At 45.1% G+C, this 15803-nt stretch overlaps 1 protein-coding gene across 1 annotated transcript; it reads left to right on the forward strand.

Annotated features, from left to right (window-relative positions):
- The first annotated feature begins 768 nt into the window (after positions 1-768).
- Positions 769-12072, forward strand: LOC118077274 (keratin, type II cytoskeletal 7). The gene is made up of 9 exons (XM_035100831.3): positions 769-1526; positions 4419-4636; positions 4945-5005; positions 5951-6046; positions 6670-6834; positions 7574-7699; positions 9766-9986; positions 10674-10705; positions 10797-12072. The coding sequence occupies exons 1-9, from the start codon at positions 891-893 to the stop codon at positions 11222-11224; spliced, it is 1983 nt and encodes a 660-aa protein (XP_034956722.3). The 5' UTR covers positions 769-890; the 3' UTR covers positions 11225-12072.
- Positions 12073-15803: the final 3731 nt, after the last annotated feature.

Consider the following 15803-nt stretch of genomic DNA (forward strand, 5'->3'; position numbering starts at 1 on the left):
GCCTCTTTGTTTCCTTATGCCCACCATCCAAAGTAAAACGAGAAGTGTCCTCCATGGATGTCCACCATTTGTTCATCAGCATGTGATCTCCATTCTCTTTTAGCTGGTGTTGCCCGTCCTAAGATTCATTCAGTGTTGTTGCTAGCTCCTTGGTGTAAAGGAACTGCTGCTCTTCCAAGGAGTTTTAGGGATGCCCATGCGAGAAGAGCCCAGACAGATCTGCTCTGACCAAGCATTCTGTTTACCAAGGTGATGAAGATCCTCCGTGAACTTCAAGTTGAGAAACTGCTCTTAGGGAGCCAAAGGCAATTTTCCACATAGAGGCAGATTTAGGGTGTAATTGCGGGCGTGCTTTGGGGATTGTGAAAGGCATGCTAATGCTTTGCATGCTGCAAAGCGGCTGCCTGCCATGGAGCTTTGCAATTAGAAATGCAGATGAAGATACTGATAGATAAGACCTCCATTGAGAATAAAGAGTGATGCACTGTGTCAATTAAAGGGCCTACTCCCCAGACAAAATAATCAAGCTTAAGGTATCTTAGTCACTGAAAAGACATTGTGCCATCATTGGTCATCATCGGCATCTTCTCTTCCTTTGGCAGTGAAGGGGTGTGCTAATGGGTAGGGTCAGTGTTTGGAAAAATGAAGATGAAGATCTGTCAACCACACCAAGTTCATGAACACAATACAATGATATCCTTCTTCCCGCCCATGCAAACTCAAGCCCAGCTCCTCCCTAAAGCAGATATAAGGGAGGCTCTTTCCAACTCCGGATCCAGAGGGATTTTGCTTCCCTTGGGCTCTGCATACATCTCTTCCTCTCCTTTTTTTGCATTGCAACTTCTGGGCTTGATCATTTTCTCTGCTCTTCATTCAACTCTGACACAGTGATGTCTGTCAAAACCTGCAACGTGAGCCGCAGAGGCTATAGCTCAACATCTGTTATTGGCGGTGGTGGAGGTGGAGGAGGAGGAAGTAGAATTGGCTATGCTTCATCATCCAGGGGATATGGTGGCGGCATAAGAGGCCAATATGGCAGCAGGAGCCTCCATAACTATGGCAGTAGAGGAACAAGAATTTCCTATGGACGAGGCTATGGCGGTGGAATGGGTGGCGGCTATGGTGGTGGGATCTGTGGTGGAGGAATAGGTGGTGGTTATGGTGGTGGAGGAATGGGCGGTGGTTATGGTGGCGGAGGAATGGGCGGTGGTTATGGTGGCGGAGGAATGGGTGGTGGTTATGGTGGCGGAGGAATGGGCGGTGGTCCTTTTGGTGGAGGAATGGGTGGTGGTTATGGTGGCGGAGGAATGGGTGGTGGTCCTTTTGGTGGAGGAATGGGTGGTGGTCCTTTTGGTGGGGGAATGGGCCCTGGTGTTAGTGGCGGAGGCATTGGCAGTGTCCAAATAGACCCAAGTCTTCTGAGACCAGTTCGTGTAGATATTGATCCCCAGATCCAGCAAGTGAAAAATCAGGAGAAAGAGCAAATCAAGAATCTCAACAATCAATTTGCTAGCTTCATTGACAAGGTAAGCTACCAGAGCAGGAAGTGATGCAGTTTGACTGATTTCATGTTGTCTGGGGAAATGCAGTTAATTTTTGCTGTGAATGGTTGGGTAACGTCTGAAAATATGAAAGCTTGAAATTTGAGGTTTACATTTGTTTGTTTATCACTAATTATGGATTAGATGGGATTTAATTTCCACAGAATATTTTATTTAAATTCTGAAATTATGAGTTCTTTGCTTTATTCATTTATACCAGCATTTATATCCCACCCTTCTACATGCATATGCATCACTCAGGGCGGTGATACTTACAGTATATATCACAATATCTGTAACAACCTCCTAGTTAACTGTTTACAAGCCATTAATGTCAGTTGAGGCCATTTGCAATGGAAGATGATCAGTGTGTTGGATATGTTTGTGGCATAAAACAGAGGGAAGAACATTTGCTCTGTTCCTCCCACCCACCTAATATTAAGAAAATTAAGCGGAAGCAGATGTCTGGTGTCTTTGCATTAACCAGCAGATTCGCCAAGGGACTCCAGGATAGCAATAATATGTTGCTACTTTTTTTAAATTGGTGTTGGCTAAGACACAAGTGAGATTTATTGGGAGAAATGTTTGTGTTATAGGTAAAGGTAAGGGAACCCCTGACCATTAGGTCCAGTCGTGACTGACTCTGGGGTTGTGGCGCTCATCTCGCATTATTGGTTGAGGGAGCCGGCGTACAGCTTCCAGGTCATGTGGCCAGCATGACAAAGCCGCTTCTGGCGAACCAGAGCAGCACACGGAAATGCTGTTTACCTTCCCGCTGTAGCGGTACCTATTTATCTACTTGCACTTTGACGTGCTTTCGAACAGCTAGGTTGGCAGGAGCTGGGACCAAGCAATGGGAGCTCACCCCGTTGCGGGGATTCGAACAGCCGACCTTCTGATTGGCAAGCCCTAGGCTCTGTGGTTTAACCCACAGTGCCACCCGCACCCCTGTGTTATAGGTACATGGATGTATATGGTTTCACAAAGCATGTGAAATGAAAAAAGTTTAATGAAGTGTTAAGAGTTGTCCAAAGCCCAATGAAGTGTGCAGAATTGGCCCAATTGGATGCATTGAGGCTTGACACACAGGACAACATGCCAATTAAAATTGCTGTTGCTTGAAACTTGGCTTCAAGTAAAATTCAAAGGGATTTTGGGGAGCTCCTTTGCTGAAACATTGGATTGTATCCAATGATATTCCTGCTCAGGGTAGATCCATTTAAGTCAATAGATATGACTAACCTAGGTCCATTAAATTCAATGGATCTACTCTGAGTATGACTAGCACTGGATACACCCAAAGCAAGGATTCTAAGGAAGCAAAAAATATTTTGGTATGACTAGCAAAACTTCTCAGCTGCGAGTTGCATGGCCGTTAAAACTAAAGTAGCTTTTTTGTATTTATCAGGGGAACCTGGTGTCCTTCAGATGATGTTTGACTTCATCTCCTATCAGCCCCAGCTAGCATGGCTAGTGTGAGGGATGGTGGGAGTTGCAGTCCATCAACTTCAGTCCTAATATATGTCATATGAAGCTGCTGCTGACTCAGACCATTGGTCTATCTGGCCTAGTGTTGTTTATTTTGATTGGCAGAGGCTCTCCAGGATCTCAAGTAGGGGTCTCCCCAGTCCTCCTACCTGATATACATTAATTACAGATGGCAACCTTTGACTGTCTTACATGCAATGCCATTTCCCCAGCATTAATCAGGGGTGAGTTCCCCCGCTGCTCCTGGATTGAATGAAGAGGGTAGTATGCTACATCTTCCCGATGACTCAGGAATGACCCTTCACATGACCCTATCATAAGGCAACACTGCCTGGAACTCTTCTATCCATTTGGTGCAGCTACCCACCTACCTAGTCATCCTGGGGCTGGTAGCCAGGGCTGTGGTGGGCTGTTATTTGTGTGGTCAGAATAGGATTTATCTGGGGTGGGCTTAAGATCCACCTCTGTGCACATCTTTTCCATCTGTTCCTCACTGTCATGTCTCTTTTTTGGTGTGCTTCTCTTGTGGCTGATTTGCTTTCTGGTTAGTTTAAGGGTGGGTATGGTAGACATAAGTGTAGAATATTTGGTGAGCACCTTGAGGCATGTGGGGTGAGGGAACATAGGAAACTGCCTTGCACTCAATCGGACCATTGATCCATCACACTCAGTATTGTCCACATTGACTGGCTGAGATTCTATAGGTATTCAGACAGGAGTCCCACCTAGTCTTACCTGGAGATGCCAGTGATCTTTTGCATGCAAAGCAGATGCTCTATACTGAGCTATCACTTCTTGAAAGTTTGAGGTGATGTGGGAGGATGCAGAACTCAGTCTAGGTGGTCCTCTTCCTGGTGTATGCAGACCAGAGAGCAAGTATGGACTCCTCAGGCTGCCTTTAGGACATTGTGGCTGTGACAAGAGCTGATCCACTCTGGTGGGTTGGTACCGGAAGCCAGGGTGGTGTTGCCCAGATAGAGGCAACTGCAGTTTACAGTGCCAGCACTGGTTTATTATTGCACAGCTACATTTTATGGTCACCATAAAAATGACCTTTCACCCCGGTTTCCTATGTTGTATCATCACTTGGGGAGCAGGCACTGATCTGTGGCCCTGCTATGAGAACCACAAAGCATGGTTCTAAGGAAATGGGAAGGTTCCACTGGCCCCCAGAAACTGAAAATTGCTAGTGTTCCAATTCTGCAATTATTAATTCAGAGTAACAACAAACAGGGGGAGCAAAGTGCAGTTTGGGGCTCAGCCAGGTTGACTTCATGTGGATCCAGTAACCTGTGAAAGAATGGACTTTGCTGTTAGCACCCATCTCCAATGTGCTATGATGCTGAACCTCTTCAATGTCTTATACATCTTCCATTTCTTGGGTTTCAGGTCCGGTTCCTAGAGCAACAAAACAAGGTTCTGCAAACCAAATGGCAGATCTTACAGCAGCAAACCCAGGGCCGAGGCCCACATCAGAACCTGGATGGTGAATTCCAGCAATTCATCAACGGCCTGAGAAACCAAATTGAACGAATCCGTATGCAGAAGTCACAGCTGGCATCGGAACTTCAGAACATGCAGCACCTTGTAGAAGACTACAAGAACAAGTAAGGAACAACCAAAAGTGAAAGATGCTTTGTCACCACTATTTGTGCATCTGCCATTAATCATCAAGTGACTTTGGTTCAGAACAATGAAATTGTCCTCAGCTCCAGGGCATTCCAAATGAGTTCAGGTTGCACTAAGCATTACAACCTTCTGCAATACAACAGAAGGTTGGAAACACTAATCTGAGTAGTTTGTGTGTGTTTCTCTGGGGCATTTGCAATGTTCAGCTTGTGTGGTTTATTTTAATACACTTGCAGTAGTCTATCTCAGTGAGCTCTTTGTGACCTCTCTTTTCTGGTTTAAACAGGTATGAAGAAGAGATCAGCAGGCGCACATCTGCTGAGAATGAATTTGTGGTGCTGAAAAAGGTGAGGAGTGGTGCTTGGCAGCATACTATAAATAGAGAAGGCATCGCGGTGGGATAGAATTGAATCAGGCATCGGAATGTTTTCAAGCTATACAAAGCCAAACCATTGCAGAGAAATGTTGTTTTCTCCCATCTGTCAGGGGGAAGTCTAGGCTATAAGTATAGGCCTTCTCCCTAACATGTTAGCACAAGTTGGCAAATGCACTTCCCCCTTCCCCATTTTATCCTCACAGCATCCCTGTGAGGTAGGTTAGACTGAGAATCTGTGACTGGTCCAAGGTCACCCAGCAAGCTTCATGGCTGAGTGCGGATCGGAACCCTTTTCTCCCAGGTCCTGATCTGACACTTTAACCACTGCACCACCTCTGGTTCTCTTGGGCCTGCCTACATGTTTAATGGCCTTTTGGAGAACAACTGAACCCCACAAGACACCTATCACTCATCCTTAGCTCTCACTGGAGAGCTCATAGTAGCAAATTATACTGGATCTATAGCAGTTCAAAAGGGCAATCATAGAAATTGCAGGGGCACACTGCAAAACACGGCAGTGTCAATTAAACTGCTGCTTCCTATGTGTCCATGTTAGTTTGTTTAAAATCCATTGTTTCATTGGAGTGGAGCTGTTGAATTAAGTGGAGTGGAGCTGTTGAATTAAGCCTGACCCAGAAGCCCTTTCCCCCTGCAGCCAGATGTATGGGGAATTCCTGGGGTTTCTTGGTGAAGAGGGAGAGAGAAATCTGTGCATGCTAGGAACATCCTGTCTTTAATTACATCTTCATATGGGAAGCAGAGTCCCTGTTGAGTCATCACAGCTAAACGTCCCAACAGGAAGGGAGACTAAATGTTATGTATGTGGAGATGCCTAAACTCTTGTATGTGGCGCCTCAGTCAGTGATAACAATCTGTGAAGCTTTAAAGTTTGCATTCCCCATAATCTCTCTTCTAGGATGTGGATTGTGCCTACATGACCAAGGTTGACTTGGAAGCCAAAGTGGGCGCTCTAGCTGAGCAGATCCAATTCCTTAGACGTATCTTCCAACAGGTAAGGAGTCTATCCATTCCATTTGCTAGCTAAGAATACTCTCTCTTCTACCATCACTCAGAACCCAAATTCAAAGGAACTGAATTCTCTCTCCTTAAAATAGATGAAGGAATACATGGGAATGTTACTTACCACTCCACATAGTTTTGAGGGAGGGATGCAGAGGAAAGTATGTGATAGTCACTGAGGACTAAAGGACTAAGATGGATTGGCCACAGAAGCCTCACTCCATCCTGGTGATTCTGTACTTCCTTTGACTGTGCTGAACTTCCTCCCAGCCACCAAAATTAAACTGGGATGGAGACATCTGTATTCACCTTAGGGTGGGTTGCTCCATGCCCTGCACCTGAAACAAAAAGCTTAATCAGTGTAACAGTATGACAAGTTTCAGCCCCCCTTTCCTCTCTGAGATCTAGAAACTTGAATTCTTTTTTTTAAAAAAGTGAAAGCTATGAAAAAGCATGAAAGCAATTACAACCCAGACACAACAAAAATTATGCTTTAGGAGACATAATTTATATTAATTAGTTTTTTTTTCCATGAGTGGTGAATCGGGGCAGAAATGGCAGAAATGAGGCAGATTGCAAATCTTACTGATTGATGTCTTTGTGGTCCTTTAACAGGAACTGTCTCAGGTCCAGACAGGTGGCCATGACACCTCTGTGGTGGTGAGTATGGATAACAGCAGCCACTTCAACTTGGAAGGCATCATTGATGAAGTACGATCCCAATATGAAGAGATTGCCCGCAGCAGCCGAGCTGAGGCTGAAAGTTGGTACCATAGCCAGGTAAGTAATCAAGCAACGAGGATACCTGACATGCCTTGTGGTTTCCTGGGCTTTCTTTCTATTGCAAGGGACCTGAGGGCAGATCACTTTCTCCATGGGACCCCTGTGAAGGAAGGAAAGTCATTGCAAATCTTGAACCAAGAATTCTTAGCTCCTTAGCCAAACTAGAATATTATTTGGAGGTGGGGGAAGCCATGAAATTTAAAATGGCAGCCACAATTCCTAGTCCTTTGGTGAAGCCATGACAGTCAAACTGGTATAATGAAATCAACATAGGCTTATAGCATAGTGAGACGCTCTCTGCAGTTTGCGGCTTCCATCATGAACCAGGGATGGATTTAGGGCTGTGTGAGTGGTGTGCCTGCGCTGAGACGATGGTGTGCCGGGCTTTAGGAAGGAGTCATGAGGCACCTTCATGATTTTGGGAAGGAGTTAGCACCTTCATGATTTTGAGAAGGAGGTAGGAGGACCCTGGGATCCCGCCAGAGCCCTCACACCTCCTTCCCAAAGCTGGGCACCTCCTCGCCTACCTTTGGAAAGGCACTGCAAGGACTGAAGGGGGCACCAAATATTGGCCTTGCACAGGGCACCATAGTACCCATATCTGCCCCTGCATGACCCCTGTGCTTGAGGCTAATGTGTTGTGGCAGAGGGACCTTTGCATGTTATCCATGATTAGAATATTGCTGGAGGAGCTTTCGTTTTGTTTCTAAAACACTACACTGTTTCTGCCCAACAGTATGAAGCTCTGCAAAACACAGCTGGAAGACATGGGGACAGCCTGACTAACACCAGACATGAGATCCAAGAGCTGACTAGGAACATCCAGAGACTGCGTGGGGAGATTGACCGTGTCAAGAAGCAGGTATGGGACATGAACATTCCATTTGGGCAAAGGCTGGAAAGTGTCTTCTTTTTCAGGAGATCCACGTAACACTACATGGATGTACAGTTCATCTCAGCTGTGAGATGGGCTTTAGCTCAACGATAGCTTGTGCGAAGCTCCTAATCCAATCCTCAATAATTTCAGGTCTAAGTATTACATTGTTGTCTTAGACCTTGGAAGAGACCAAATGCCTCTCTTGAAATCGATGGTATTCTGACTCAGCAACTTCATGCATTTATCTCTGGAAGATGCCTGATTCCCATTATTCTCTTTTGGAATTGCCCTTCCACTCTCTCAACACCCTGCAATCTATTAAGGATGGCGGTGGCTTTGTTCAGCCGTTGCATCAGATCAGGCAAGCACACGATGCAAATTGCATTGCCTGTATGCAAATTCAGGCGTGACAGTGATTGAAGTTACATTTCCCTGTGAAGCCTGGGTGGTTCAAGGGACATCATGTTGCAATTTGAACATGAGAGAGGCCTTTAGGGTGGAAACGTTTTGGCATTAAACCAAGTCTGTAAATCCTGGGGAGCTGCAGTCAGTCAATTTAGACCAGCCTGCATATTCTGGACTACAATTCCCATAACCCCCAGCCAGCATAGCTAATGGTTGTGGATAATGGGAACTGTAGTCTAAACCATGTTAGGGAAGGCTTGTGTAAGCAATACTGACCTGGATGATCAAATGATCTGAGTCTGTATAAGGGAGTTTCCTATGCTCCTCAGCTTTTAATATCTGAGCGAGAAGGGATGCTGACTCGTCACTCAATGGATTGTGCAGGCAGCAGCTGTCATTCTGTTCTGAGTCTTGCCTCCTGCCTAAAAGGAATCTGGCAGAAGCTCTGCCCCACTGCACCCATACTGTACCCACTGCCTTGGAGAGGAAGAGCTCCTTTCTGGGGAGGACCTTTGCTTACAACTGTTGCTCAGCAATGGACTCATGATACTCTAATTCAAGATGCATGAATGTTGGCAGTGAGGGATCAGCACATTCACCTTGGCCCCATGGAGGCCACGTGGAATAGCCTCTGTGTGGTGCCCTCTCCGAGCTGCTGCCTTAATGTGCAGTATAATGTGAGAAGTGTTGCTCCACATTCTACAGAGAGTTCTCAGTCTCTCACACATCAACTGTTGCTAGAAGCTTCCACTCTTCGGTGGAAATCTACTATGGTGGCAAGGGTCAGCTGAGATCTCTTAGTACAGGAAGACTGGAAAAAGCACCTGGAGGTAGACTTACCAACCCCCCCCCCTACCAAATATTGCTTAATTTTCTCCATTAAATAATGATATCTAACATACCAAGAAGTAGGAAAGACATGTGTTGGGAGAGTTGAACTTTATCCCAGGCTTAGCTGGACTCAGCCTCTGAACCTGTTTGGAACATCAGGATTCAGACTTGAAAGAGATGGCTCAGTTCAGGCAAAGTGTTGGTCCCCTGCTGAGCACTCACAAGAAGTCCAGATGTCATTTGACTCCAACTCTCATCAGTTTCATTCAGCATGGCCAATGGCCAGTCCAGCAACATCTGGTGGGCAACAGGTTGGGAAAGGATGCTCATGGCACCTTGAATGCATCTTTCAGGGCAGCGACGAAGGCTCCTATGCAGTTTTGAGGCTCAGCATCTTTCTTTTTCTAAGATCATTAACATGGCCATATACCTTGGCACTATGGGTCCAGGCTGGCCTATAAATCCAATTCTTTGACCTGGAAACAATTATCCCTGATGGGTGCTCAGATCAGGGATAGATCAGTCTGTTCCCAGCCTTCGTTCCTAAATTCGGGGTTTGAGGTGCTAGACAGGAATAATGAGACAGATATTCAGAGATTGGACCGAACAGCTGTCAGAAAAACCTGGGCTTCTGATGCAATCCCTGCCCAGGAGGCTTGTTAAATAGCTGGGCAGGTGAACAAAGCAACAAGGAAGGCTGGGATTCCAGTAGGAACAGTGTCCAAAAAGTCCACCCCAAGGTCTCAGTCATACTGGAAATAAGTTCATTGTGGAAACAGAAAAGTTTTTATCTTTCCCTTCTTCTTGTCTTGCAGTGTGCCCAACTGCAGTCGGCCATTGCTGAAGCTGAGGAGCGTGGCGAGATGGCCCTCCGGGATGCTAGGCAGAAACTGGAAGAATTGGAATGTGCCCTGACAAAGGACAAGGAAGAGTTGGCTCGCCTATTGAAAGAGTACCAAGACCTGCTGAACATCAAGCTTGCTCTGGACATTGAGATTGCCATGTACAGGAAACTGCTGGAAGGAGAAGAGAGCAGGTGGGTGACCTTTGCAACCTTCCACATAGGGAATTTTTTTTCTTTGTAGGTTAACTGGGCCAAGTGTCCGTAAGCAGCATCTGCCTTGATTTCAAATGTTGCTGGGTTCAGGAAGGATTCTGCATTCATAGAATTGGACACCCATGTTTTGGGGAGCAAATTTGTTATGGCTCCAGAAGGAATGTCCTTGGTGGTGGTGTTTTTTTGTTTCTTTTCTTTATTTTGTTATGCCTCCTTGGTTTATTGTGTGCTTTCCTTTCCTTATTTGGATCACGCTGGGTAGCTCTCTGCCTTCTCTGCTTGCTTCTCATTGGTCCGGATTATATGGATTGATTTGTGGGAGGGGTGTTGGAGGATGGAAGGTCTAGCCTTGTAAAATGGGCATAGGACTACATGGCTTTTTGGGTCACTTGTAAGTCAGGCCTAGTAATTCTATGACTCACAGATGCTAGGCAGGACTACTATTAACTGCAGATACCACTCGGCCTATTAAGTCAGGTTTCCTCAACCTCGGCCCTCCATCTGTTTTTGGCCTACAACTCCCATGATCCCTAGCTAGCAGGACCAGTGGTCAGGGATGATGGGAACTGTAGTCTCAAAACATCTGGATTAAGTGATCATACTTGTACAGTAGTGAAAAGAAGGTTTTGTTTCATTTTGTGACCAGTTTTTCTTGTTCCTAAACAGGCTGAGTGGCCAAGGATCCCAAGTCCATGTCTGTAAGTAGCTTCCATTTTCACCTTCACTGTTTCAAAAACGAATTATTTCCAACATGAAAGTGTATGTACTGAACCTGTGTTTCCTTTGCAGCTGTGAGGAGTTCCCAATATGGCGGTGGCATGGGAGGAATTGGCGGCGGCATGGGAGGAATTGGCGGCGGCGGCATGGGCGGCGGCGGCATGAGCGGCGGCGGCATCAGCGTTGGTGGCATGGGAGGTGGCATTAGCGGTGGCAGCATTGTAGGAGGAGGACTTGGCGGTGGAAGCTATGGCGGTGGAAGCGGAGGTTATGGCGGTGGAAGCGGAGGTTACGGAGGTGGAAGCGGAGGTTACGGCAGTGGAAGTGGAGGTTATGGAGGTGGAAGCGGAGGTTACGGAGGTGGAATGATAGGAGGAGGAGGCTCTGGAGGCTCCTGCATAGGCGGTGGTGGATACTCTCAGGGTTCAGGATCCGGCTCTAGCACGATCATTAGGAGAACCACCACAAGCAGCTCATCTATCAAAGGCGGAAGGCATTAAATGTCCCAGCTGGTCCCTAAAAGGAAACAAACATCTTCTAGCTTCTTGTGGCAGCAGCACAGCACCTTCAACCCCACCCTGGCCATACAGAAAAGAACAAACGGTGTCATCTAAAACACAATGTTGTATCTATTTTGCTCCCCAAAGCAAACCTGCAAGAAAGCAACATTAAGCTTACCATCTCCCATCTTGCTTCTGTCACCTGTTGCTTAGTTGTTTAATGGTGGAAGAGTTCTGGTAGAGAATGCTAATGAAATATGCTGTGACGGTGTTGCATTTTAGGATACCAGTTAGCAGAGAGCAGCTGGAAGGGGGAAGGGGAGGACTGTGTTTCTTTCGGAGTGTGCTGTACATTTTTTTGGCTTTTTATGGTGGCTGCCAGTTCATGGCATTCTGTATTGAAGTGGCCTTTCCTTCTCTTTCTTGAGGCTTCTTCCAGTTGGTTGTTTCTCTCCAGGTGTTGTTGTAGTTCCTTGCTTCCCCAAAGACATAATTTGTCCCCACTGTATTTGACTGTGCTGATGTTGGACAAGGCAACATTGATAATGCTGAGTTAAGATTGCTCTTATCTGCCTAGAAAGGAAAACAGAGCATTTCCTCCCTTGAATCAAAGTCATGATTTAATCAATGACCAGGCAGCCTGATCGAGGCTACAGAGCAACAAGGCCCTGTACAACACTGAGTATACAATCATTTACTATAATTGTGTCATTGGAAAAGCTATCTCATTATCAAAAGTACATTCTTGTGTCAGTTTTGTGAATTACATTGCACCTGTCTTTATTTCCCATGGTTTGCTTCCCAGGTTGTTGGGAGGTGGCCATTTTCAATAAACTGCAGTCAAGTCATATGTGGTCTTGATGATTCTTATTTACTTATTGGTACATTTAACTTAATTTAAGGCCAAAACAACTTGGGGGGGGGATCTTGTACTCTGCCAGTTTTCAGCTGGTAGATTGGGGCCACAGCTTGATGGTCATGGCCTGATCTAAAGTGGATCGCAAAAGCAGTACTGCCACTATACAAATCTATGGCAAGAAGTTAAGAAAAGGGTCTCCAAATGCAGGTTAAAAGGTGGGTTCCTGGCCAGAAAAGGCTGGAGATATGGCATCTCTGAAGCTGAATTAGCTTTCAAAAAAACTCTTGCAATCAAATCCTGTGCATGTTTACTTAGGAATTAAGGCCCATTAAGTTTCATGGGACAAACCTGAACAAGTGTTTATAGGATTGCAGCTTCAAGTCAGTTCCTTTGTCCAGCATTCATAAATGTGGGTGATGTTTGGGTTACACAGGGATTTAGTTTGGCCAATTACTACTTTGGTGTCTTAAAATTAAGCAATACAATTCATGATTTAAGAACACAATCCAACTCAGAGTGGCAGAAACAATACTATCAAGCGTTGACCCAAGGATAGGAATCCACCTTCCAGCCTGTCATTGCAGTTAAAACAAGTCTCTGGTTCACAGCATGCTTCATTACATTAGTTCACAAGAGTCACAGGTGAGACTAAGAGGTGTTCCTAATGCTGGTTGTGAATATGTCCTGGGGGAGAGCAATCTAAATTAAGCATTCCTTTTTTAAAAAATGAAACAATAGTAGCTACTTAAAGAACTGCTTGCTGCTCACGGGCCCTTAAATGTTTCCTGATAGGAAGAGGCTGGTTATGGAATAGAGCAGGCACCGCCAACCTTCGGCCCTCCAGACATTTTGGACTACAATTCCCATCATTCCTGACCACTGGTCCTGTTAGCTAGGGATCATGGGAGTTGTAGGCCAAAACATTTGGAGGGCCACAGGTTGGGGATGCCTGGAATAGAGGCTTTGGCTTTGCTTTGTCTGTGCAAAAAGGGAGATCTGAACCCCCATGAACACCCTTTTACATGCCCTTGCCTTTCATAATTGACAGTGGGAGGGTGTCACCATGAGCCAGCAGGATCTAGCGGAAAGAGAATCCTGGAAGAAAACCTAGAGTCATTCCTTGAACTATGAAAAACACCATGTGTGCCAAATTCTTCCTTTTGAATAAATTATGCAGGCTGCTACATTTTGCATAAATGTTCCAAAGTATAATTTATTCTAAATTTTGCTTTCTGAAGAATTTCTTCTGAGGTTTTTTTTGGTAAAGAATAGGGTGGGGGGGGTAGGCAACAGTATGTAGGTGGAGACTCAGAGCCAAGGGAAAGGGGCCAAGAACTATGGGGGGGCTATGAAGGCTGACGCTCCAATCACTGGAACCTCTTCTCAGCTTCTGGGAGTCTATTCACATAGATTAGATGGCAAACATCTAATGTATGTGTCACCCACAATTGTGAGCACACAGGGAAAGCCTATGTCTGGAAACAGCAGGAAAACAGAAGGCAGTTATGGCATCTTGATACTCGCATCTAAAGTGTGCATTTCCATTATAATTTTATACTATCCCAGGCATCCCCAAACTTCGGCCCTCCAGATGTTTTGGACTACAATTCCCATCTTCCCCGACCACTGGTCCTGTTAGCTAGGGATCATGGGAGTTGTAGGCCAAAACATCTGGAGGGCCGCAGTTTGGGTACCTGTATTATCCATTAGGAGACATGAAGTGGATGAGAACAGATTGGTCTCTTACAAACAGTGTGAACAGGTCAGTCCAAATGTTTGTTAACAGGATGGCAAATTTATCATCATCATCCCCAGAGTTTCATGGACACCTTGCGAAAGACATCCCAGGTATTTCACCTGCTAATCATTTGATGAGTTCGCTGCCATGGCAAAAGCCACAACTGTAATGGGTGGAGGCTTGCTGATGTCATCCTGGAAAGTGTGAATGAGGAAGAAGTTTGCCTGTCTCCTAGATAAGAAAGGCAGCTGCAATACACCCTCCTGTTTTAAACTGAAACTGGCTAAAAGTACACACACACACACACACACACACACAAACACACTCTGAAAAAAGGGGGAATGCAATTGTTACAGAGTTTTCTTTTTGTACTACAACCGCTACAACAATTCTTTTCTTCTTTTAAAGTTAACCACTAAAAGTAAGCAATTATGCTTATAGCATAATGATAAAGCCATCCTATAAACAATACAAAGCATTATTATTATTATTATTATTATTATTATTATTATTATTATTTATTATTGACGTGGGTGGTGCTGTGGTCTAAACCACAGAGCCTAGGCTTGCCGATCAGAAGGTCACCGGTTTGAATCCCCACAATGGAGTGAGTTCCCGTTGTTTGGTCCCAGCTCCTGCCAACCTAGCGGTTCAAAAGCACGTCAAAGTGCAAATAGATAAATAGGTACCGCTCCTGCGGGAAGGTAAACTGTGTTCTCATGGACTACTCTGGTTTTGCCAGAAGCGGCTTAGTTATGCTGGCCACAAGACCTGGAAAAACTCTGCGGACAAACGCCGGCTCCCTCGGCTAATAGAGCGAGATGAGCGCTGCAACCCCAGAGTCGTCCATGGCTGGACCTAGCGGTCAGGGGTACCTTTACCTTTATTATTATTATTATTATTATTATTATTATTATTATTATTATTATTATTAATTTTGATTTCTTACTCATGCTTCACCATAAGGTCGCAGTACAACTGTAACCAAACATTTTCTAAAATCAATAACCAGCATTTGAAAATGAACCAGAAAAACCTGCTTGGAAGGTGCCCTCTATTTGCAGATCTTTTCTGGTCCAGGTCTGGTGTAAAGAAAGGAAAGGAGTGGCCTTGAAGTTGTCCGCCAACATTTATTCCGAGCAGGCACCCAGGCCACTTGGCAACAGTTTCCCCCACTATGGTGAGATGTATTCATTCCCACAGGAGGCAGTGATGGCTGCCAACTTGGATTAATCTAATCTTTTAAAAGAATTAGCTCCAGTCTCCCTTAATTTATCTAATTCTTTCAAAAGATTAGATTAATCCACTGGCAATTTTGCGCGGCCTCTGCAATTTATAAATGTGCATCTACCGTGTTTCTCATATTATAAGACATGTCTTATATTTATTTTTTTCTCAAAAATACACACTATGGCTTATTTTCAAGGGATGTCTTATTTTTTTCCTCCTCCTCCTGCCGCAGCCGGCATTGCTGCTGCGCCTATCACTATGTCTTATTTTCGGGGTATGGCTTATATTCCTTGAATGCTTAAAAATCCTGCTATGGCTTATTTTATGGGTATGTCTTAAAATATGAGAAACAGGGTATTCATCTAAATCAGCACCTGACATTTTGATGCAAATCTGTGTCCTCTTTTGCCCACTCTTTGTGATGATGCATAATTGGCCACACCCTAACAGGTTACACCTCTGCAATACTGTTTTCTGCAATAGATAAATTCTAGACCCCACCCTAATGAATCCAGCCTGCTTATCCTGTCTCTTACCACACTTCTCCTATATATACACCTACACCCTCAAGTTGCAGTTAAGCCTGCGTGGTTCTCTAAATTTCTACTGGTTCATGTGGTTCAGTGTGCCCAGATCTTTACTGCTCAGACTCAGTGATCTTTCCCATCACTTTCCCATCTTGCTCACAAACTGTCCTGGTTCATAGAGTCCCAGGATGACACAGTGAGAAGGAAGCAACATACCACATGATA

The sequence above is a fragment of the Zootoca vivipara genome, chromosome 2 (assembly GCF_965207765.1).
Source record: "Zootoca vivipara chromosome 2, rZooViv2.hap1.1, whole genome shotgun sequence".
Taxonomy (NCBI): Eukaryota; Metazoa; Chordata; class Lepidosauria; order Squamata; family Lacertidae; genus Zootoca; species Zootoca vivipara.